This window comes from Peromyscus californicus, unplaced genomic scaffold, assembly GCF_007827085.1.
Source record: "Peromyscus californicus insignis strain IS unplaced genomic scaffold, ASM782708v3 Scaffold_7__1_contigs__length_154581171, whole genome shotgun sequence".
NCBI classification, from domain to species: Eukaryota; Metazoa; Chordata; class Mammalia; order Rodentia; family Cricetidae; genus Peromyscus; species Peromyscus californicus.
In genome coordinates, this window is record NW_026294595.1 from 80,039,810 (window position 1) to 80,061,030 (window position 21,221).

Sequence of the window (21,221 nt, forward strand, 5' to 3'; positions counted from 1 at the left end):
TTCTAATATCTTTTATGTTACAGTACAAGAAGCAATACAGTTAAACAAAAGACTTTCCACCCTAAATGAAAAACAAGAATCTGAAATAGACAGTTTAAAGAAGGTATGATTGATGTATTAGGCCAAAAATTATAGTCTAAAATAATTGCTCTTATAGGATATTATGGAATTTTACTAGAAAACAGTTGAGTAGTTTTTTTTGGTAGAAGTTAGCAAAGTATAAATTCATAAGTGTTAGGTATGACTACGGCAAATATAATGCATTATTTTTTCCAATCCATTCAAAATATTTTTTCTTCAATTTATCATCAGAGGTATATATTCTTATGGAAATAGGAATAGCCTATAAAAATTTACTGTGTCAGCTAGATAGATAGTTTGCTTCCCCTTCCTTCCTTCCTTCCTTCCTTTCTTCCTTCCTTATTTCTTCCTTCTTTCTTTCTTTCTTCTTCTCTAAGTAACTTGTATGTTCTAGGTAATATGCTGTGATGGTAGGGAGGTCAAGGTAGTAAGAGTTGAAGCATTTGGTCACATCACACCTACAATGAGAAACGAACTATGAAGAATGCTTACTTTTGCTCAGCTCCCTTTCTCCACTTATACAATCAAGGATCCTAGCCAAGGGAATGGTGCCACATACAGTGGGAAGGTCTTCTCACTTCATTTGACCCAAACAAAATAATCTCCCAAAAGCTTGGCCAGAGGGGTGTCCCTCAGGTGATTTTAATTCTCATCAAATTGAGATCCTGGGGTCTCCATTTCTACTTAGGGTTCTCCCCTAGAACATCATGTAATGGCTTCTTAAGATCTCTTTGCAGGGACTCTGACCCTGTCATACATTGTCTGTCCTCATCACTTTCTTGAATCAGGGAGCTAGACACCATGACCCCTTCAATATTGTATCTTTTAGGCCTACAAAACCAGTATTGCTTGGACAATACTGTCAAGTTTTGCTGCCAGATGGAGATGTATCTTGTCCTTTGCGGACCACAACTCTGTCAGCTTCTATGTGCTAACCCTTGGGAAACATTCTCCTAGGCAATTACTTTAGAGGAATAGGGAAACTAACAACACTCTCCCAAAACTACATTCTTAGTTCAGGCTCTTCCTTTCAAATAAGTTTGTATTTTCACAAGTTGGAGCCTTTAATGGATGGGGATTTATCCTTAGGACACTGTTCCTATTGTGTGCAGAACAGGAAGCTTTTTCTTCAGTAGTGTTGATCTCTTTAACAATTACAGAATTAGTATGTTGATATCCACAAAATAACATGCTCTTTTGATTGACGTTGCACTGAATCTCTTGATCAAGTTAGGAAGAAGAATGACAGCTTGTCAAAACTGTCTTCCTGCCCTTGAACATGGATCAACTTTCCATTTATTTAGTTATATCACAAGTCTCTCTTTGGGTCTTTCATTAATAGATATTAAAATATATCACTATAATGGGTGTCATGAGGACATACTAATGCATGTATATGATGTGTTTGATTACATTCAACCCTCATTGTCTTCTCTTGTTTCCCTCACACCGTTGAGAATTCTCTTCTCAAATAGTCTTCCTTCTACTTTCTTTGTTTTTTTCTTTTTTAAATGACTGTGAGTTTCATTAGGGAGCATGGGCATCTTACCCATGGTTACACCACAGAAATGTCTATTCTTCCTCCAGCAACCATTAACTGGCTATAAATTCTCAGGTGGAGGCAGGGCCTTGTAAGCTCCTCCTCTCCTCCATGACAGGATGTTGGTGGCCCCAATCTTCTGCAAGCAATCACAGCTTCTGTAAATTCAGGAATGCAACAGCTATCTTTATGCCTGGGAGTCATTTTCCACATGACTCCCTGCCCTTCTTCCAGCTCTTAATTCTTTCTACTCATTCTCCATGATATTCCCTGAGTCTTAGAGAGGGTGATAATAGATGTCCTGTTTATAGAAGAGCATTAATCTCACACTTATTTTCATTTCTTTGGTCAGTTATAAACCTCTACAGTTACTGCTGCCACTGTAGAAAGAGGCTCCTCTGAATAAAGCTGACAGCAGCACTAACCTATGCACACAAACATAGTTATTTAGAAGGCAGCTTGCCCATTTAGCAAAACAGCAGCAATAGTTTGTACCTTAAGGCAGTGTTTTTCACCCTTCCCAATGCTGCGAACCTTTAATATAGTTCTTAATATTAAAGTGACCCCCAAACATAAAAATTATTTTGTTCCTACTTTATAACTGTAATTTTGCTACTGTTATGAATTGTAATGTAAATATCTAATATGCAGGATATCTGATATGCAACCCTCAAAGCGTCATGACCCACAGGTTGAGCACCACTGCTCTAAGGCCTGTAACCTCTCAGCCATGGGCTTAGAGTACCAACTGTGAATTCCCTCTTCTGGAACATCCCCAAATCCAATCAGAAGTGGCTGGTTACTTCTGAAACAGACTACCCACTATGACACCAGTGGGTACACTTTGCCTGGCCAGTTAGTAATGTTGTATGCAGGACACAGCTGAGTAGTTTTATGTCAGCTTGACACAACCTGGAGTACTTTGAGAAGAGGAACCTCAATTGAGAAAATGCCCCTACTATATCAGTCTGTGGGCATGCCTATGATGCATTTTCTTATTGATGATTGATATGGGAGGGCCCAGCTCACTGTGGGCAGTGCTGCCCCTGGACTGGTAGTCCTGGTTGCTAAGAGAAGGCAGACTGAGCAAGCCAGTAAGCACCATTCCTCCATTGCCTTTACATCTGTTCCTGCCTCCAGGTTCTTGCCCTGAGTTCCTTGGATCATGGAACACAAACTGTAAGATGAAATAAACCCTTTTCTCCCCAAGTTGTTTATGATCATGGTATTTTATCATAGCGATAGAAATTCTAAGACACTTTCCCAGCAGCCTACAAGCATCTTTTGGTACTCTGTGAGCTAGCCAGCAGGGAGGAGCTTTCAGTCCAGTTCCAGCATGATTTCTTGTATGTCCTATGACCATATTGTGCTGGCTAGTTTTATGTCAGTTTAACTAAAGCTAGAGTTATCTGGGAGGATAACTAACTGCTAATGCCTTGTTGAGGATCTTTCTATGTTTATGAGATTGTCCTCTACAGTAAACCTAGGTGTAGTTTCTACTGTTTTGCATTCATTGTGCTAGGTACTCTCTATGGTTTCTGGACTTGAAGTTTGGTGTCTAACAGTCATTTCAGAAAATTCTCAGTTATTATTGCTTCCATATTAGTTTTGTTCCATTTCCCCTTCTTTTTTTTTTTTTTTTTTTTTTTTTTTTTTGGTTTTTCGAGACAGGGTTTCTCTGTGTAGCTTTGCGCCTTTCCTGGAACTCACTTGGTAGTCCAGGCTGGCCTCGAACTCACAGAGATCCGCCTGGCTCTGCCTCCCGAGTGCTGGGATTAAAGGCGTGCGCCACCACCGCCCGGCCTCCATTTCCCCTTCTTGTATTGCCAGTATATGTATATGACATCAATTATAGTTGTTATAATTCTTTAATTTTTTTTTTTTTACTTTCTCTTTTTTTTCCTCAGGTTTGGAAATTTCTTTTGTTATTTTCTCTAGAGCACGTACATTTCTGGATTTATGTCCAGACTACTAAGGAGTCCAAAAGAAGCATTCTTCATGGTACTTTTCTTTTCTGTGTTGAGAGCATTTATTTTCTCTCTTTTTAAATTGAAAATAGTTTTTTTTCATATTATATATTCTGATTCCTGTTTCCCCTCCCCAACTCCTTTCAGCTCCTCCCCACCCCAGTCTAAACACATTCTTGTTCTCTCTCATGAGAATATAAACAGACATCTAAAAATTAACAAAATAAGATAAAATGAAAAACAAAAAACCAGAATAGGACAAAACAAACAGAAAGCAAAACAAACAAACAAACAAAAAACCAAAGGGGGTGGTGCTGGGGGAACCACAAGAAACATATACAGAGGCTGAGGCACATACGTTCACCTACACAAAAAACCCATAAAAACAAAATTAGAAACCGTAATACATAAGCAAAAAATCTGCAAGGTTAAAAAGAAAATGCCCAGACAAAGCATTGTGAGACATAAAAAACCTCCAGAAATACCGCTGAGTTTGTTTTGTGTTGACTGTTTTCTTAGTTAGGATTTCTATTGCTATCAAGAGACACCATGGCCATGTAACTCTTATAAAGGAAAACATTTAATTGGGGCTGGATTACAGTTTAGAGGTTCAGTTCATTATCATCATGGCAGGACATGGTGGCATACAGGCAGACATGGTGCTGGAGAAGGGGCTGAGAGTTCTATATCTTGCAGGCAACAGGATGTGTCTAAAAGGATGTCTCACTGGATGTGACTTGAGCATGTATGAGACCTCAAAGTCTGCCTCCACAGTGACACACTTCATCCAACAAGGCCACACCTCTTAATAGTGCCACTCCCTTTGGGGGCCATTTTCTTTCAAACCACCAGAGCTGCTGGACATGGGGTCTACACTTAAGTATAGATTGTATACTCAGTGATACTCCATTGGAAAAAACTAATTTTTCCTTTGTGAGCAGTTGTCAGTTGGAAATAATTTCTGGGTTAGAGGTTGGTGCCTGTATTTACTTCCCTTCTCAGTGTCAGGAGCCTATCTGGCTTAGATTTATGCAGGCCTTGTGCATGCTGCCAGTCTCTTAGTTCATAGTGCATCAGTCCTTTTGTGTCTAGAATGCCTTGTTTCCCTGGTATCTTTTATCCCCCATTGGCTCTTAAAAATGTTTTCTCCTCTTCCAAAGAGTTCCCTGAGCCCTGAGGGGAGGGATTTGGTGGAGATGTCCCATTTAGGACTGAACATTGTCCAGTTGAAGGTCCTCTGTATTTGTTCCCATCTACTGTAGGAGGAAGCTTCTCTGATAATGGCTGAGCAAGGCACTGATCTACCAGTATAACAGAGTATTATTAGGAGTTGTTTTATTGCTGCATTCCTCTAGCAGAACAGTAGAATTTGGTTTTCTACTAGGCTCATGGCCTATTTTGTTTCAGGTTCTTGTCTACCTGGGGGTACTTTTTTAAAATAAATTTTAATTTATTTTTATACATTTAAAAAAGAATTACATCATTTACCCTCTTCCCTTTCCTCCTTCTGACTCCTCCCAGGTCCCCTCCCTCCAATCTATCCCATGTTCACTCCCCACTCTCAAATTGATATCCTGTTTTTCTTTGGTTATAATTGTTGCATACATAAATACAACCTGATGAGTTTGCTTTTGTTGTATGTGTATATGTGGTTTCAGGGCTGACCACTTTATATTGGATAACCAGTTAGGGGGCTCATCCTTGGGAGTGGCTAATTCTCCCTCACTCAGAAGTTTTTAATTACCTGTAATTCTTTGTCTAGGGGCCCTATGAAATTTCCCCCTTTTTGAGATAACATATCCATTGATATTGCCATTGCTCTGGTCTTATTTATATAGACATTTCTAGGAGGGACTGATTCACAGCAGGTTTTCTGGTGTTCTGGCTCTTACAATCTTTTAACCCTACTCTGTCTGTGTTGTTCTCTGAGCTATAGATGCAGGACCGATGATGTATGGGCCTGGGCTCCCCATGATCTGTTGTTCTCTGGATTGTGTTCTGTTGTGGTTTTCTGTGATGGTCTCCATTTTCTGTTAAGGGAAACTTCTTGATGAGAGGAGAGAGCAACACTTATCTGTGGATATAAGGATAAGGTGTAGAGTGTAGTAAGGAATTGTGCTGGCCTAGCAAGGTGGTAGTGGTAGATTCTTTTCTAAGGTCCATGACCTTACTAGCCCCAGGAGGTAGGGTAAGTTTCTAATATCAAGCCTGTTTTCCCTCCTTTTCCATGGGCTTTGAGTCCAGCTAGATAGTTGTTGGTTACCACCAATATAATACGTGAGTGCTATTTATTGGAAGGTTATAGTTCCCTTGTCATGCTTGTTATTGTTGTGGATCATAGGTCTTACAACTGGGTAGAACTGTTAATTGCTTCCCTCCCTTGGTGGCTTGCGTATTATTTTCCAATACCATGGAAGCTAGACTGCGGGAGGGAAGTTTTCAGGTTAGCTCCAGCTGTAATCACCTGAGTCTGGTGTCCTAAGTGTGAGGTGTCTTCAGCAATCAGGTCTTATCTTCAGCCTCTGAGAGGCAACCAAAGGCATCAGCAATCGTCTATATTGTTTTGGGAGTCATTTGGACTATTCTGATTAACCATTTGAAAGGAGGTTTCTGGTGCTTGGTACTGGGGCTTTGTTAGTCTGTGGTTCTTGTAAGGAACTTTGTCAGCCCAAGTGACTAAATGTCCTTTAAGGTGTGTGTGTGTGTGTGTGTGTGTGTGTGTGTGTGTGTGTGTGTGTGAATACATATACACTTATATGACATATATGGTGTGTATAATTTTAGGTAGATATAAGATGTGGTAGTTTGAATAGGTATAGCCCCCATAGACTCATGTATTTGAATGCTTGGCCCATAGGGAGCTGCACTATGACATATGTTTTGAAGAATTTGCAGTCTTTCAGATGAACACTATACACTTTAATGCATAATTTAAGCAATCAGGAAATTTGGTTACTCTTTTCTTGTCACTCCACTTAAAGAACAACCAGACCTCTCAGGATAAAGATTGACATATTGTTTAACATTACAGCAGAGCTCAAAGACTGTTTATATTTGTCACATTATACAATATTATTGTAATGTATAAGTATTAGGTCTTTTAATGCCAGTAAATTAGTTTTATATTCTCTGAACTCTATTCTTACGTCTGAGGGGTTAAAAAGTAAAAGCATTAAGAACAGTAGAATATGTAGTGAATAATCACATTTTTAGCCCTTAGAAGCCTTATGGCCAGGCACGATAGTACATGCCCAGCATTCGTGAGGTTGAGGAAGGGACATCAGGTGTTCAAGGGCAGCCTCAGTTACATAGTAAGCTAGAGGCAGTTTGGATTACTTAAGATGAAGTTCCAAAAATATCTTAGGTGTAGTTTAGATGTATAAATATTGCTTTGTAGACTTGAGAATATGAAGTATAGATATTTTAATATAAGAAATAAAGAGGCTGGGCATGGTGGTGCATGCCTTTAATCTTAGTACTCGGAAGGCAGAGGCAGGTGGAGCTCTGTGAGTTTGAGGCCAGCCTGATCTACAAACCAAGTTCTAGGATACCCAAGGCTGTTAACACAGAGAAACCCTGCCTCAAAAACCAAAATGAAATGAAATGAAAGGAAGGAAGGGAGGGAGGGAAGAAAGGAAAGGAAGGAGGAAGGGAGGGAGGGAGGGAGGGAGGAAGGAAGTATAATTAAAGAAATAACCTGGAATCCCAAATCAAAGTTTTTAAAGAACCATTCATTTTCATCAATATAAACTTCAAATGAAAATAAGTAATTATTCAGTAGTTGCGAACAAGCACATTTTTAGTGATTATTGAATCATTTATTTTATCTTGTTTTTACAGCATTGAAATTAAATTTGGAACCTCGTGCATGAGAGGCAAATTCTCTACCTTGAGCTACACTGCTCCCCCACCTCAATTATTTATGTTAAAATTATTTTCCAATTAGTTTTGGTTAGTAGACAAATAATGCATCTAATCTTGGCCTGTTCATACATATGTGTCATTATGCTTTGTTCTCTTTTTCCCCATCCCCCTTCTCTCTCTCTCTGTTTCCTCCTCTTCCACCTGGTTCCTTCTTCCAGTTAGTCCCTATTATGTGTATTCCATGACCCTGCTTCTTACTTCCCTTAAGATTTCTTCTCCACTGTCATGATCCTTTCTCTAGTTCATTCACCAGCAACCATATATCTAAACACACACACACACACACACACACACACACACACACACACACACACATGCACACACACACTCTCTAAATGCTCACATATGAGAGAAAACATGCAGTATTTGTCTTTCTAAGTCTGGCTTATTTTACTTAATATAAAGATATTCAGTTGCATCTATTTTCCCCAAAATGTTATGATTTCATTTTTCTTTATGGCTACAAAAAAATTCCATTGTGTACATGAACCACATTTTCTTCATCTACTCATAATTGATGGACATCTAGACTGGCTATTTCCTGACTATTGGAAATAGTTGAGTAGTGCAGCTGTAAACATCAATGTGCAAATACTTCTGTGTGTTGGCTTACATTTCTGTGGGTATACACCCCAAAGTGGTATAAATTATATCATACAGTAGTTCTACTTTTAGGATTTTGAGGAACTTCTGTATTAATTTCCATAGTGACCAAACTTACCAGCGGTAAATATGGATTCCTCTCTCCTAACAGCCTCACCAGCCTTTGTTTTCTTTTCCTTCCTTTTTCCCTCCTTCTTTTCTTTCCTTCAACAGGGCCTTATATAGCATAGGCTCTTCTGGAACTGTTTTATGTAGCTGAAGAGGAGTTTGAATTTCTGATCCCCCTGTGTCCACCTCCTGAGTAATGAATGACCAGGTGTTCAACGTCACACCCAGTTTATGCATTGCTAAGGATTAAACCTAGGACCTTGTGCATATTAGTCAAGTACTCTACCAACTGAGCTACATCCCAGTACCCATTTGTTTTGTTCCTAACAATTATCCTAACTGTGGTGAGTTGGCATCCACCCCACCCCTGTGTGTGTGTGTGTGTGTGTGTGTGTGTGTGTGTGTGTGTGTGTGTGTGTGTATGATATATATGGAGGAGGGGAGAGAGAGAGAGCATAGAGGTCCACATTAGTTATCTTCCTTAGTTGCTCTTCACATTTTTTTTTTTTTGAGACAGTTTCTCACTGAACTGGAGCACAATGATTTGGCTAGACTGGCTAGTCAGTAAGCTCCAGGGATCTGCCTGTTTCTGCCCTGCCAGTACTAGGATTATAGATGTTCTGGTTTTAATGTGGGTGCTAGTAATTCAGACTCGGGTCCTCTTGCTATGTGGCAAGCGCTTTCACCACTGAGCCAGTTCCTCAAAGCAATTTTAATTTGCATACGTCTGATGATTAAGGATGTTGAACATTTTTTAAGGCATTTATTGGCTGTTTATATTTCTTTTGAGAATTCTCTATTCAGTTCAGGAATCCATTTATTGACTGAATGATTTTGGAGTTCATATGTTTGATTTTTATAGTTGTTTATGTATCCTTCATATTAATCTCCTGCCTGATGTGGAGTAGGCAGCTTCAGCCCCCCCATCCTAAAAGTTGTCTTTGTGTTGAAGATTTGTCCAGTTCTTTAAAGGAACAGAACTGATAGAATGTATGTGTGCATATATATGTAACATATTTTATATATATATATTACAAGGGAGGTTATTAGACTGGCTTAGGCTGATCCAGCTAATCCAACAATGTCTGTCCTTTGATGGAAAGGCTAGAATCTGGTAGTTGTTCAGTCCATGAGATCAGAACTCATAGAGAGCTGCTAGTTTTCAGTCTACAATGGAATCCTGAAGAAGTAGGCTTTAACACCAATGAAGGAATGCCTCAGCAGCACTCTAAAAAACTTGCCAGGGAAAGGGAGGGCCTAGCAGGCAAAAAGCAAAATCTTCTTCCATGTCCTTTTATGTGGGCTGCTACCAGAAGGTGTGGCCCAGATTTAGGGTGGGTCTTCCCACTTCAAATGATCCAATCAAGAAAATCCCCCACAGAGTGCTCGGGCTTTAGTTGATTTTGAGTGTATTCAAGTTAACAAGTTCCGTAATTTCATTTAATTCTATTTGTCAATTCCTGGCACAATTCCGTTGTTACTGGAATCCTCTTCCAAAAAATCTTTACATATGCCTACATCTTAGAGTGTTTTCCTTATGTCTTTCATTAAGGTCTTTGGCCCACTTTGAATTGATTTTAGTACAGGGTGAAAGATAAAGGTTAAGTTTTAGAGTTCTGTGTGTGAAAATTCATTTTCTATAGCATTATTTGTTAATGAGACTCATTTCTCCAATGTGTAGTTTTGATGGTCTTGTAAAACATTAGGTGGCTGTATGTGACTTTATTTCTGGGTTCTTTATCCTATTTCATTGATCTACATGTCTTTGTATCTGTACCATGTTGTTTTTTCTACTTTGTCTCTTTAATATAATTTGATATTGCTATTATGATACCTCCAGGATCACTCTGTTGCTAAGTACCCTTTGGCCATTTGAGTCTTTTGTGTTTCCATATGAATTCAGTAGTATTTTTTTTTAAGTTTTCTGGAGGATGCCACTGGTATTTCTAGGGGGATTGCATTGATCTGTAGACTACTTTTGGTAATATAGGTATTTTTCACAATTTTTATTCTGTCTATTCATGAGGCTGAGAGTGTCTTTTTTAATACTTTCTTCAGTGTCTTAGTCTTTTGTTGTAGAATATTTTCAGCTCCTTACTTAAGTTTACCCCTAGGTATTTAATACATTAAAGTTATGGTGAATAGGGTTTCCTCCCCTTTTTTTTCCTTCCCAGCGAGTTCATTATTGGTATACAGAAAAGCTACTGATCTGTGTATGTTGATTTGTGTTCTGTTGCTTCCTGAAAGTGTTTTTTGGATATAAAAGCTGTTGGGGTTTAAGTAGAGGGTCATGTCATCTGCAAACAAGGAGGTTATGACTCCTTCATTTCTTATTTGTATGTTTTTTCTCTTGCATTATTGCTGTAGATAAGACTTTGAGCATTGGGTTCAATATGAGAGGAGAGAATGGGCAACTTTGCCTCAATTCAGATTTTTTAAAAAATGGTTTCAATTTTTCACTACTTAGTATAATGTTGGCTCTAGATTTGCTGTGTATAGCCTTAATTATGTTGACACATGTTCCTTCTAGTTTCTTCAAGGCTTTTATTATGAAGGGATTTTGAACTTGTTAAAGGCCTTGTTTGTATCAGTTTCAAGGATCATGTGGTTTCTGTCCTTAAGTCTTTTGAGTGCTGAATTACACTTACGGGTTCGTGTATGTGGAACAAACCTTGTTCCTGGAATTAAACCAACTTGTAGTATATGATATTCTTTTTTTTTCAAGCTTTATTTATTATGTATATAGTGTTCTGCCTGCATGTATTCCTGCACACTCGAAGAGGGCACCAGATCCCATTATAGATGGTTGTGAGCCACCATGTGGTTGCTGGGAATTGAACTCAGGACCTCTGGAAGAGCAGCCAGTGGTCTTAACCTGTGAGCCATTTCTCCAGCCCCTGTATATGATCTTCTTAATTTTTTCTTTGTCTTTTTTTCCCCTCCCTCCCTCCCTTCCTTTTTTTTTTTTTTTTTTTTTTTTTTTTTGAGACAAGCTCTCACTGTATATCCCTGGCTGGCCTAGAACGCACTATGTAGACCAAGTTGATCAAGTTGATCTCAAACTCACAGAGATCTGCCTACCTCTGTCTTCTAAGTGCTGAGATTAAAAGCATGTGTCATCACACTCAGATTTAACATGTTATTTTAATCCTTTGACAAGTTTCATTCATACACACATGTACACAAAATAAATTTTAGTCATTTTTACCCATTTCCCTGTCTTATCTCTCTCCTTCTTCTGATGAAACCCTCTTCCCATCAAATTCCCTTCCTACCTTCATGTCTTTTGTGGTATGTGACTGTGTCAGGGTTACCATTGCTGTGATGAAACACTATGATCAAAACAGCTCCTGGGCCGGGCGGTGGTGGCGCACGCCTTTAATCTCAGCACTCGGGAGGCAGAGCCAGGCGGATCTCTGTGAGTTCGAGGCCAGCCTGGTCTCCAAAGCGAGTTCCAGGAAAGGCGCAAAGCTACACAGAGAAACCCTGTCTCGAAAAAACCAAAAAAAAAAAAAAAAAAAAAAAAAAAAACCAGCTCCTGGGCCGGGAAGTGGTGGCGCATGCCTTTAATCCCAGCATTCGAGAGGCAGAGCCAGGCAGATCTCTGTGAGTTCGAGGCTAGCCTGGTCTACAGAGCAGATCTAGGACAGGCACCAAAGCTACACAGAGGAAAGAGTTTATTTGGCTTCTGCTTCCACATCACTATTCATCATAGAAGAAAGTCAAGACAGGAACTCCAACAGGGCAGGAGCCTGGAGGCAAGAGTTGATGTAGAGGCCATGGAGGGGAGCTGCTTACTGGCTTACTCCTCATGGCTTGTTCATCCTGTTTTGTTATAGAACCCAGGACCACCCTCCCAGGGATGGAACCTCCCACAGTGCGCTGCCCCAGCCCTTGTCAATCACTAATTAAGAAAATGTTCTATAGGCTTGGCTACAGTGCAGTCTTAATGGAGGCATTTTCTCAATTGAGGTTCTCTCCTCTCAGATAACTATAGCTTGTGTCAAGTTGACATAAAACTGGCCAGTACAGTGACCCACTGAGTTTAATTAGGGTTATTTTGTGAGTACGGATGGAGGATTTTCACTAGAGCACAAGCAACATATTAATGGGTAAAACACCAAGGAAAGTGACACTCCTTTCCTCTAGCACCTGTCACTCCAATAGTCCTTATAAACCCCTCCCCTTTCCATGATGAAACATTGATGGGCCCAGTCTTGTACAGGTTGTGTAGCCATAGCTGCAGTGAGGTGATAAGTGCAGTAACCATGCTATATCTAGAAGACATCTTTTTGCAGTATTTTTCTTATCCTCTAGGTATTATATTCTTTCCACCACCTATTCTGTGATGTTCTCTGAGCCTTGGAGGGGTGATCTAGATGTTCCTTTTAGGGCCATCACTCTGTACTTTAAGCAGTTATGAGTGTCTGCATTAATTCCCACCTGCTACAAGAAGCTTCTTTGACAAATCCTGAGAGTGGTGCTAGTTTACTGATGTAAACGTGGATATTTAGAAGGCAGTTTGAAAACGTCCATTTGTCAAAACAGTAATAGTAGTCATAGTCGTAGTGTGGTCAAGTGTCGTTGTCGTCATAGTGCTAGTAGGGGAGGAGGAGAGAAAGATGGAGGAGGAGGCTGCTCTCTCCTAGAGCCTATGACCTCTCCAGCCACAGGTTTTTGACTAGGTTTACAGTATCAGGTATGAATTCCCTCCTGTGGGGCATGCTTCAAATCCAACCAGAAAGCAGTTGGTTACCCCCATCATAATCATGCTATTGTTGCACCATAGGACACTCTTGCCTGATAGGTCACTATTGTAGTTCATATGGTTCCTAGGGCCATCTGAATGTACTGGTGATTTATGTATTGATGATTTCAGTGACTATAGAAAGCATTAATGCTAGCTAGCTTTTTCATACCTGTGACCAATTATCTGAATAAACAATAATAGAAATAATTTATTTTAGCTCATTATTGCAGAGATTTTATCCCATAGTTATTGGCACACTTGCTTCTGAGCCATGATGGGAGAACATCCTGACAAGGAGCATATGTGGGGCAGAGCAGTTCACTTCTGCTATGGACAGGAGGCACAGAAGAGCTGGAACAAGAGACAACCCAAAGCCATGACCCCAGTGACTTACTCTCTGGCCTGGACCTCACTCTGTAGACCAGGCTGTCCTCAAACTCACAGAGATCTACCTGCCTCTACCTCACAAGTGCTGGGATTAAAGTTATGCCCTACTATATCCTACCCCTCTTCCTATTTTCCCCTTTAAATCACCTGTGTCTTGCTATTTCCATTTCTAGACCACCACCCCCCATGGTCCTTTTTCATTTTCCTGGTTTCTGCAGTTACTCCAGGTTATATACTCTTATATAAAGATACCATAAACGTCTCTCTGGGTCTAGGTTATATCACTCAATATAATCTTTTCTAGGTTCATCCATTTACCTGAAAATTTAATGATTCATTTTTCTTTATAGCTAAATGGTATTCTATAATAAATATGTACCACTTTATCATTATCTGTTCATCAGTTGAACGATGTTTCCTTTTTCTAGCTATTATAAATAGAGTGGCAGTACACATGGCTGAGCAAGTATCTGTGGAATAGTATGTCAGGTCATTTGGGCATATACCAGGGAGTGGTATAGTTGGATCATATGGTATTTGTTTGTTTGTTTTGAGAATTTTACACAATGATTTCCAGGGTGACTGAACCGGTTGCCACCTCACCAACAGTGAATGAGTGTTTTCCTCTACCCACGTCCTTGTGAGCATTTGTTGTCTGTTGTTTTCTTGATCTTAGTCATTCTGCCTAGGGTAAGGTGAAATCTCAAAGTGTTTTGAATTTGTAGTTCCCTTATTGCTAGGCATGTGGAACCCTTTCTGAGATGTATCTTAGCTACTTTCGTTTCTTCCTTTGAGAACGCTGTTCAGATCCATAGCCCGTTTTTTAATTGGGTTGTTTTCTTGACTTTTTTTGAGTTCTTTGTATATTCTAGTTATTGACTCTATCATATGTGTAGTTGGGAAAGATTCTCTCCCACTCTGTGGGCTTTCTTTTGGTTGAGTGTTTCCTTTGTTGAAGAAAAGCGTTTTAATTTTATGAGATTCCATTTGTCAGTTGTTGGCCTTAGTTCATAAAAAATTAGAGTCCTATGTAGAAAGTCCTTCTCGACACCTATATCTTGTAGGGTGCTGCCTTGTGTTCTTCTAGGAGTTTCAGCATTTTGGGCTTCACATTGAGGTCTTTGAGCCTTTGCAGTTGATTTTTGTGTAGCTAATTTTTACAGACTTAATTCCATTCTGATGCATGTGAACATTCTGCTTTCCCAGCTCCTTTTGTTGAAGTTGCTGTCTTTTCTCCAGTTGAGTATTTCTCTGAATCCTTTGCCTGTAAAATTTCAGAGTGTTTAGACACTCTAGGTATATTATTTTATGTTTTATAAAATTTCACATAGTCTTTATTTTTAGTCTTAAAAAAGTCTTCTATTTGAAAATTTCAGGAGCTAATCAACTAATCATATTGGTCATATCACTCACTTAAAATGTCTAATCATTAATTTTCTTAGAGATAATTTTGTTTCTTTTATACTGTTGTGTGATTTTGTCCAGAGCAGTTAAATTATTGGTTTGTGATAAGGTAGGATTCCTTTTTTTGTGTGAAGCAAAATGAAACAGATCAAACTTAGTTGATAGATAAACTAGGTATTGCGTTCTGTCTGCTGCCTCCACTGTGGTGGCAATCCCGGAGAATCCTGATATTATCTATGGGCAGCATTCATGACCTCTGCTGTTTGTCTGAGTAAATGTCAGGCTCTCCAGGAGACTGTGATGTTAAGCAGACTCTCTTGTGCTGGAAAGGGAGGGGTGGGGAGAAAACAGCATGGTATTTATGACTGCAGGAACTATAAGCTGTAATTTCATGAGATCAAAGCATGGGCTGTTTATCTGTTACACTAACGGCTTTGAATAAAATGGTTAGAAAACAGACAATGTACTAAAAGTTCAGGATAGTTTAAAGCTTATAAAGGCTGTAAAATGAAAAGCATAGCTTTTCAGTGGAAAATTATTTCATGGATGTCTTTTGATTTCAATTTATTATGCACTTAAGATTAATTAATATATATGAGAAGACATGAAATAATTAGTTTTCACTTTTCAGCCATCTATTAGTTTTCTATACCCATTTTCTTCTAACTTCTCTGCTATTTCATAATTATTTTAATGAGAATTGATACATTTTAGAGTATCTCCGAAAGACAACTAATTCCAGCAGCTCCACTTTTCATCTTACTGTAAAATATAGGAATATGAAGGACCCTCAAGATGCTGTAACAGGCAATGGCAGGTACCCCCAAGTTAGAGGACCTGAGTTCAATCGCTGGAACCCACATGGTGGAAGGAAGGAACTGACTTCCACAGGTTGTCTTCTGACCCCACGTGTGCTGTGGTTCATACGCCCACACATACAGACAAGTAAATAAATAAATAAACATAATTTTAAAAGGAAAAATAAAGAAAAGAAGTTAATTTAATTGTCATAAAGAAGAAGAAGAAACCCTTTAGACCACCAATTCTCATTTTATTCAGAGAGTTCTAAGTTATGTAAGTGGCTTTATACTTAGCTGTATACCTTTTATTAACAGGCCATTGAAGCTTAGGAATGAACCTTGAACACATCACTAGTATGAGACATGTCAACTTAATTTCTAATTTGTTTGAATCTTATTTACTTAATTCAGTTATATCTTGGTGTAGGAAAAGCTAATATTAAAAAGCTAAAATTTCAAAAACCATTTTCAGTTTTCATTTGAAAGTTATCTTTTCATAAGAAAGCAACCTGAAACTGTTTTTAGAAAGGCTATTAAGTATATAAGGAAAGATACACATTATATTTAAGCAAGTATCATTGGTGTCTTTAAAAAATAGAATCAGTTGGAGCTAGAGAGATGGCTTAGTGGTTAAGAGTGCTTGCTGGCTCTTCCAGAGAACCTAGGTTTGATTTCTAGCACCTTTATTGGATGTTTGACAACTACCTGTAACTCAAGCTCCAAGGAACCCAGTGCCCTCTTCTGGACCCATGGACACCCATACTCCCGTACATAAACACATAATTAAAAATAGAAGAAAAGATATTCTTCTTCAACCAGTTGAATATGAGAGATATGATTAGATTAAATAATGCATAATATGAATATCAGCCAAATATTCTGTAAATCAAAGTTGAGATTAAAACTTTAGTATCCTTTAGCAGATAGTTTACCTTTGCATTAATTTTATACATTTTAAGAACTTATATTATTGAAGCTAAATTTATCTTTCCTCTTGAAACTCTCCATAGTCATTTTAACTGGCACCCTATTTTTTTGTGTTTACCAATGTCAAAAGAATAAATAAGTTGTTTAATAAGTTCAGTTGAAGAACATTTAGCCTATTGCAGACTAAAATAATTATTCATTCATTATATTGTTTGCTGACCAGAATATACTTGAATCTGAACTTAAAATGCAGAATTATCCTATTTTGAACTCACAGTGTAGGGATTCTTGGTTACAACAGTCAAGATTATTTTCCACCCTCAAAATATAGTGTTGTGTTTTTTTTAAAGTTAACACAATGGTGATAACTCACATCTGCTAAGCTTTGTTTTTCCAGTTTTCTAATAAAACTTCACAGGTTTGCTCATCGCTGACACCAGGACACTTCTCTGTGGCCTGGGTCTGGAGTGCTGTGCTGTCCTGAGTGGAAGAAAGCTGGCTGATCCGTCCTAAACGCTCAGCACTGTGTTCATGCTTTGCTTTCTAAACAGCCTTGCAAATGGACTGTAAACTAGGGTCCCGTTAACAATAATCTGTTTGGCTGACTTTAAGTGCCTTCATCAAGTGTTTTTATTGCCATTTACTTTATACTAAATAAATCAAACTTGATCAAATTTTATTTTAAACAAAGGTAAGCCATATCTCTTTCACATTTATCATTCTTTACTAAGTATATTCATTACATCTTTTAGTTCCTCTTAAATTTCTGAAGATATTCAGGTATGATAGAATGTGAGTTGTGAAAAAGGTACCTTTCTTCAAGGAGCTCATAGGGCAGTTGTTCTCAACCTTCCTAATGCTGCAAACCTTTCTATTCCTTATATGGTGGTGACTCCTGACTATAACATTACTTTTGTTGCTACTTCATAACTGTAATTTTTTTACTGTTATGAATTCTAATGTAGATATCTGATATGCAGGATATCTGATATGTGACCCCTGTGAAAGGTTCATTGACCACTGGCCTCCCCCGCTCCAAGTGGTCACAACTCACAGGTTAAGAACCACTATTATAGAAGGGAATTCACTGCCATCAGCCAGAGAGAATAATCTTAATTCTTCAAATAAATAAAAGTAATACTTAATTATTCATGACCTGTATTAAGATGTTAGAGTACTTTACTTTACAAGTAGGAAACAATTGTGCATTATACTGCATCTGTGGCAGTCACAGATTCCCTTATTCAACAGAGTAGGAATAGGTTAACAGTGTCTAGCACAGTAGGTACTCAGCAAACACAAGTTTCTTGTCTGCATTTTATAGATGAGAACACTGGAAGTAAAGTGGATAAAGTGACTTCCCTAAATTTGCACAATGAAAATAGAACCATAATTGGAATGCAGATAAATTTTAGCCCAGAACCTATGATCATAACCATTCCATAAATAATTATAGCAGCATGTATTGTTCATCCATACAAGTTCCGGCATTCGTCACAAGAGATCATGTATTTATCAAAATGGGAATGTTTCAACTTTTGATTGCTATGAAAAAATACCTGATGAGAACATAGGGAAGGATTGCTTTGGTTCACAGTTTCATAGGCTTCACTCTCTATTCCTTGGCTCCATTGATTCTGGGCCTGCAGTGAGGTAGAACATATGGCAGAGAGCCTATGGAGAAGTTATTCCTCATGGTGGACAGAAAGTAGGGAGAGTACCAACAGAAAGGGGCCAAGGCAAGATGTAGTCTCCAAGGGACATCTCCCCCTCCAGTGACCAACTTCCTCCAACTAGGCTCCTCTTTCATAGTTCCACCACCTCCCAATAGTCTGTTCTGAGTTTGAATCATGAAAGCATAGTCCTCATGATGGTACTACTTCCCTAAAGCTTGTCAGCTGACAGCCAAGCCTTCAGTACGTGGGCCTGTGGGGAACATTCCACCTTGCCTTCCAAATGTTCATGTTCATTTCACAGTGCAAAATGAACAGCCCAGTAGAGGGCTGGTGAGATGGCTGAGTAGATAAAGGGGTTTTCCACTAGACCTGACAACCTGAGTTAGATCTCTGGATCAAACGCATAGCCACATAGTGGAAGGAGAAAATGGGCTCACACACATTATCCTCTGACTTCACACATACGATGAGGTACACATACCCACACCCACACATAAATGAATAAATGTAAAAAATAAGAATTTTTCTACCAAATTAGAGAAATTAGAGGTAAGATCAACCTCTCACAAAGCCTTAGGGGCATCAATAAATTGTAGCTAGGTTCTTTGTCATAATGTAACACAGATGTCTTAGCATTTCTGTTGCTGTAATAAATTAAACACCATGACCAAAGGCAACTCAGGGAGGAAAGGGTTATTTCAGCTTACAGCTCATGCTCTATCATTGAGGGAAGTCAGGACAGGAGCTCAAGGCAGGAACTGAAGTAGAGGCCATGGAGAAATGCTGCTTACTGGCTTGTTCAGCCTGCCCTTTTTTTTTTTTGGTTTTTCGAGACAGGGTTTCTCTGTGTAGCTTTGCGTCTTTCCTGGGACTCACTTGGTAGCCCAGGCTGGCCTCGAACTCACAGAGATCCGCCTGGCTCTGCCTCCCGAGTGCTGGGATTAAAGGCGTGCACCACCACTGCCCGGCCTCAGCCTGCCTTCTTAAACAACTCAGAACCGTGTGCCTGGAGGGGCACCTCCTACAGTGGCCTGGGCCCTCCCATATCAATTATTAATCAAGACAATACCCCACAGACTATAGGCCAATCTTATGGAGGCATTTTCTCAGCTGAGAAAACAAACAACAAACTAACCAAGGCAGATGGCATCTAGTCCAGTTCTGAATGGAGTACTGTTCCCATCTGAAACTTCATGAGTATGATCTTTGCTGTCCATATTTTCATCAATTTTATGGTCTTCTAAGTTCCCATAGGAATCATTCTTTAAACCCTGCTTACAATGTTCTTAGGCTTCTGTAGCCCAAATCTTTTCAAATTCCTATCACAAATTGGTTTTAAAGACTGTGGTGGTTTGAATAGGTATGGCTCCCATAGACTCATGTGTTTGAGTGCTTAGCCCATAGGGAGTGGCACTATGAGGAGGTATGGTCTTGTTGGAGTAGGTGTGGTCTTAGAGGAAGTATGTCACTGTGGAGGCGGGCTTTGAGGTCTCATATACGCTCACGTTATGCCCAGTGTGGCACAGTCTCCTGCTGCCTGTAGATCAAGATATAGAACTCTCAGCTCCTTCTCCAACACCATGTCTGCCTGCACGCTGCCATGTTTCCCACCGTGATGACAATGGACTAAACCTCTGAACTATAAGCTAGTCCCAACTAAGTGTTTTCCTTTACAAGAGTTGCTGTGGTCATGGTGTCTCTTCACAGCAATAGAAACCCTAACTAAGACAAAGAAAGGCTATCCTGGAACTTGCTATGTAGGCCAGGCTGGCATTGAATGCACAGAGATCTGCCTGTTTCTGCCACCTGAGTGCTGGGATTAAAGGTGTGTACCATTATGGCTAGCTCAGAGATCATTTTCTGTCAGTAAAACTGTTACATGCCTACATCTCGTACCTCTAGTCCTTTCATTCCAACTGTCTACTCCACATTTCTCATTTAGTCTTTTCTAGTAGATCACTATTTCTCCTTTTCTTCAAAACTACGCCTTTTTAAAAAAATTACAGTCCTCTTAAAGAGACACATGACTTGCTGCATACACACACATACAGACAAGTAAATAAATAAACATAATTTCTATAATAGTAAGTGGCTTCATGCTTAGCTGTATACCTTTTATTAACAGGCCATTGAAGCTTAGGAATGAACCTTGAACACATCACTAGTATGAGACATGTCAACTTAATTTCTAATTTGTTTGAATCTTATTTACTTAATTCAGTTATATCTTGGTGTAGGAAAAGCTAATATTAAAAAGCTAAAATTTCAAAAACCATTTTCAGTTTTCATTTGAAAGTTATCTTTTCATAAGAAAGCAACCTGAAACTGTTTTTAGAAAGGCTATTAAGTATATAAGGAAAGATACACATTATATTTAAGCCAGTATCATTGGTGTCTTTAAAAAATAGAATCAGTTGGAGCTTTCTCTGCCCATCTTGTTCTCTTGTGTAGTATAGTAATATATGCTATTCCTGTTTTCATGTCTGTAATAAATACAAAATAACGAAAGACACAAACAATCACCTCAGAAAAGTTAACATGCTATAGAACTGCATGGAAGCACTGCAGTTAACAAGTGAAATTACGTTTAGAATAAGATTAGTAGCCTTAGCCGGGCGGTGGTAGCGCACGCCTTTAATCCCAGCACTCGGGAGGCAGAGCCAGGCGGATCTCTGTGAGTTCGAGGCCAGCCTGGGCTACCAAGTGAGTTCCATGAGAGGCGCAAAGCTACACAGAGAAACCCTGTCTCGAAAAACCAAAAAAAAAAAAATTAGTAGCCTTGATGCAGGGGGAGGGGCTTGGACCTGACTCAACTGAATGTACCAGGCTTTGCTGACTCCCCATGGGAAGCCTTACCTTTTTGGAGGAGGGAATGGGGGGTGGGTTGGTGGGGGGAAAAGCTGAGGGAGGAACGGAAGGAGAGAGGAGAGGGAGATCTGTGGTTGGTATGTAAAATGAATGAAAATTTTCTTAGTAAAGAAAAAAAAGAAAGTAACCAAGAACATTAAAAAAAAAAAAAAAAGACTCCAGGTGGAGTGATCATCTGTATAGGCC

The 21,221-nt window shown here is 39.1% G+C and overlaps 1 protein-coding gene across 4 annotated transcripts in view; it reads left to right on the forward strand.

Annotated features, from left to right (window-relative positions):
• Window positions 1-21,221, forward strand: part of Ccdc73 (coiled-coil domain containing 73) — a 126,567-nt gene that overhangs the window by 72,626 nt on the left and 32,720 nt on the right. For 2 of the 4 annotated variants that reach the window (XM_052723917.1, XM_052723919.1), the window contains one exon: window positions 24-103. The exons of the other annotated variants lie outside the window; for them this stretch is intronic. In XM_052723917.1, coding sequence (XP_052579877.1) covers window positions 24-103 — 80 coding nt within the window. The remainder of the gene's footprint in view (window positions 1-23; window positions 104-21,221) is intronic. 4 annotated transcript variants of the gene reach the window in all.